This window comes from Marmota marmota, unplaced genomic scaffold, assembly GCF_001458135.2.
Source record: "Marmota marmota marmota unplaced genomic scaffold, marMar, whole genome shotgun sequence".
NCBI lineage: Eukaryota > Metazoa > Chordata > Mammalia > Rodentia > Sciuridae > Marmota > Marmota marmota.
In genome coordinates this window covers 2,130,069-2,134,174 of record NW_025999871.1, presented here as the reverse complement: position 1 = coordinate 2,134,174, position 4,106 = coordinate 2,130,069, and the positions used below count along the sequence as shown (strand labels likewise).

At 35.7% G+C, this 4,106-nt stretch overlaps 1 protein-coding gene across 1 annotated transcript; it reads right to left on the bottom strand.

The window, feature by feature from the left end:
- Window positions 1-2,162: 2,162 nt before the first annotated feature.
- On the bottom strand, window positions 2,163-3,095 carry LOC107159770 (olfactory receptor 2T27-like). The gene has a single exon (XM_015506383.1). It carries the CDS (start codon window positions 3,093-3,095, stop codon window positions 2,163-2,165), a length of 933 nt encoding a protein of 310 aa, XP_015361869.1.
- Between the last annotated feature and the right edge of the window lie 1,011 nt (window positions 3,096-4,106).

The window sequence follows — 4,106 nt, the reverse complement described above, 5'->3', positions numbered from 1 at the left end:
AGGCTTACCTCAGGACCCTGTTAGGGTGCCAGTTGCATGGACTGTCTCATCCTGCAAGGAGGTCCATGGAACAGGATAGAGGAGAGTGTGGCTGCAAGCAGGTCTGATTTTATTGTGCTGTTATCATGTATATATGCTCAGGCAGTAGCTAGGCAGATTATAGAGAGCCATAATACAATTTCTTGCCAACCATACTTGCAGTGACCAATCAAGGATTGGGACGTGGAGCAAGTGCAGGGACTGCAACACATGGCCTCATGCCCATGGCTGTGCCTACAGGGTAAGTGGTCTGCCACTCATGCACCTAGCATGAGGGGAATGGCCTGCTACTCAGCCCTTTATGTAGGCCACATATGCAGTACTGCATGCACCTGTCCCCACAAAGTCCTGTAATTTGTGGCAATTTGCTGGAATTGGAAATCATTATATTATATTAAATAATATGGACACAGAAATACAAGTACCACATGGTCTCACTCATAAGTGGAATGTAAAATTGTTGATCTCATGAAAATTGAGGGTGTAGTTGTTGTTACCAGAGCAAGAGGAGAGAAGAGGAAGGAATGAGAAGAAGCTGCTAAATGGTTAACAATTTATAGTTAGGAGTAAAAAGCTCTTGTGCACAATTAAAAAGTAAATATATAATTTTATAACATATATTTCCAAAAGACAGAAGAAAATGTTTTGAATGTTTCACCCTAAAGAAATTATAAATGTCTGAAGAGATAGATACATTTATCCTCAATTTGAACATTACATGTTATACATGTAACAAAAAGTCATGTCACTCCATTAATATCTATATTTATGTATCAGTTATAAACAAATTTAATTTTAAAAAGAATCACAGGCATGTCCCTAGTAAAAAATGGAACACTTACTACGGAGCACTAATTAACACAACATCTGGAGGTATCCTTTATGACCTAGGTTCTGTCAGATCCACCAAGTCAAATGGGCTAAGCAACAATCCCTCATAAGATGAAAATGGTCAGTCTGGTATTAGACTGGATAAGAGGGTTCTCCTTAGCTATGAGAGTGGGTATCCTATAGAAAGAAGGAAGAATAAGGATATTTTATTTCTATACTCTATGAGTCCTACTGGTTTAATAACTAAATATACCTGGAGTGAGTTGTACTTCATGGAAATATGTGAGGGAAGACAATTTATTAAGGCTATGTAATTGAGACTCCTATTGTAGTTAAACATGAATAGGAACAAACCAGCTGCAAAGAGTTTCTAAGAATTCACCCAGAGCATAGGGGGACAAGGGAGAATAATGTAGGAGAGAGGTGATAAGGGAAGGATCATAGGGTTTTCTGATAGAACACAGTGAATCCCAGTTGTTCAGTATACTAGTGATGTATGTAATATTCTTCATTTTTAAGATAAAAAAGTTGATAAAATGGGATTTGTGGGGTTGGGTTGTGGCTAAGTGGTAGAAATCTCACCTAGCATGCATGAGGCACTGGGTTCAATCCTCAGTACCACATAAAAATAAAATAAAGGTATTGTGTCCTCCTATAATTTAAAAGAAATGTTTAAAAAATAGGATTTGAATTTTTAGTTGTGGAGTTTATAATAATTAATTATAGGTGGTAAACATGTAAAAAATAATGTTGGTACTGAAGAGCATGAAGTTATGATATCTAACATATACAAATAATTATACCTTATACTCTGGTAGTTTAACAAGCCATTTTCCTTAACATATTGCATTACAAAAGATGTAAGTTAATATTTGACCTTGGAATTCACCTAGCAATATGTCATTTTAATACTTAACTCTGATTTTAATAGTCTTCCTATCCTAAGTACCAAGAAGATTCAAATAAGCTGTTTATTTTGAGACCCAAAGTCCTTATTTATAGGAAATTTCTAAGAACCTCAGAGATTTCAGACTAAATATAATTTTTAATTAATAAAAAAAATTAACACTTTTTCTAACTTAATAATGCCCCAATGATTTTTATTAAAAAAGTATATAAATCTCCATTGGAGATCTGAAACATTATATATGAAAAATTCCATTTACATAGAGTCACAATCATCTTGGTTTCCTGAAATCAAACCATACATTCTTGGTCTTCAGACTTTAATCTATACTTTTGCCTTTGGTCATAAACATGTCATTTTCCCATATGGAAGGACTACTCATCTACTACAATATCACACATCTCCCAGAGAGCTTCCTGAGAGCTGCCACCACCTCTTTGTTTCTCAGGCTGTAGATTATGGGGTTCAGCATGGGAGTGAGGATATTGCTGAAAACAGAAAGTGCCTGGTCCTGCTGTGGACTATGAGAAGAAGTAAAAGTCATGTAGATGAATATATTTGGGCCAAAGAAAAGACTCACCACTATTAGATGGGAAGAGCAGGTGGCAAGAACTTTCCTTCTGCCCTTAACAGAATTCATATAGAAAACAGTGATGAAGATAAAAGTATAGGAAGTTGTGATGAGACTAAAAGGGACAACAAGCAGCACAATGCTTGTCACTACCACCACTAACTGATACACTGAAGTGTCTTCACAGGAGAGCTTAATGAGGACTGGGACCTCACAAAAGAAGTGTTGGATTTCCCTTGACCCACAGATGGGAAAATGCATTGGATATACTGTGTGAATAAATGAACTTGAAGATCCTCCAATCCAACACCCAGCAATCATGTGCAGACAGATCCTGGTACTCATGATGGTGGGATAACGCAATGGGTTACAGACAGCCACATAACGATCATAAGCCATGAGAGTCAAGATGAGGCATTCTGACATTCCCAGCATCAGAAAAAAGAAACTTTGTGTTCCACAGCCAATCCATGATATGCTCCTTTTCCCTGTAAAAAAGTTTGAGGCCATCTTTGGGACAATGGTGGAAGTTAATGTCAAGTCAATGATGGAAAGTTGACTGAGGAGAATGTACATGGGTGTATGGAACCGAGAGTCACTGCAAATCAAGACAATCAAAAGTATGTTTCCCAAGAAGGCAAGGATGTAGATAAAGATGATTATGGAGTTGAGAACAGTGGAATGCCGAAATTCAGGAAAGAGTCCCACAAGGATGAAATCACTTACTAAGGTCTCATTCCCATGCATCATGCCTCTGTAAGAAATGTAACAAGGCTGGAGCACAAATAAAGTAGATTAAAACCAGTGATATTCAGTATACATATATCAATCAGTATATTCACTATAATATATAAATCTATGGATCAAATATTTTTAACATTCTCTCCAATTCTGGATTAACAGATAGTATTTGCCATCATCTCACCAGAGACTCTTTACCATATATTGTTCAACAATCATCTAAATTTTGTTAAAATGGAGAATACTGAAAAGACTGATCAACTTCAGTGTTTCTTAGCCTCTGTAGAACTGACAATTTTGTTTGTTCTTCTGTTTTTTTAAGGTGGGTAAAGAACCTTGTAAACTGTAAACCTACCTTCTAAAATTTTGAACCTAAAATCTTATACCATTTCTAATAACCATGGGTTCTAGCTATTAATAATTGTATATTTGAACAAAAACATAAAGGAAAACCTAGTTAATTTATTCTATTTAGCTGTTTAAATTACAAATCAATTATTTAATAAAATTTAATTAAATATACTGTTTTATTTTCCTTTTTGGCTAATTTTCGTCATGCCATAAATAGAGCAACAGAAATTTCTGGGTTTACATAATAACCCTGCCCCCAAATCATTAATATTCCCTATTGCTGACCAAGTAAAGTTTTAATATCTAGAATTCTAAATCTTCAGTGACTTGGAGCCAAGCTGCCTTACAAAATTTATGTTCTATTATTTTTAAACATATTACTCAAATTCCAGCCAAATGAGTACTCTTGTGGTGGTCCCACAATGTTTGCATGCTCACATATATGCACCTTTGTTTTTATTTTCCTCAGGATTAACCATTTCATTTCTATTGTTGGAGCTTCTTCAAAGCTTACAATCTCATGAAATTCTAAAAAGATTTCTCCCTATCTACTTGGGTTCCTCTGTCCCTTAGTGGCATAACTCCTGCCATTTTACCAGCATAACAGAGAGAATGTGTAGTTTGTAGGCTAAGAGCACAGATCAGGGTTTGTGCTGTTTCAAAGTC

Excerpts from the sequence above, each read along its gene's own strand:
- LOC107159770 (XM_015506383.1), bottom strand. The coding sequence starts at position 3,095 with ATGCATGGGAATGAGACCTTAGTAAGTGATTTCATCCTTGTGGGACTC.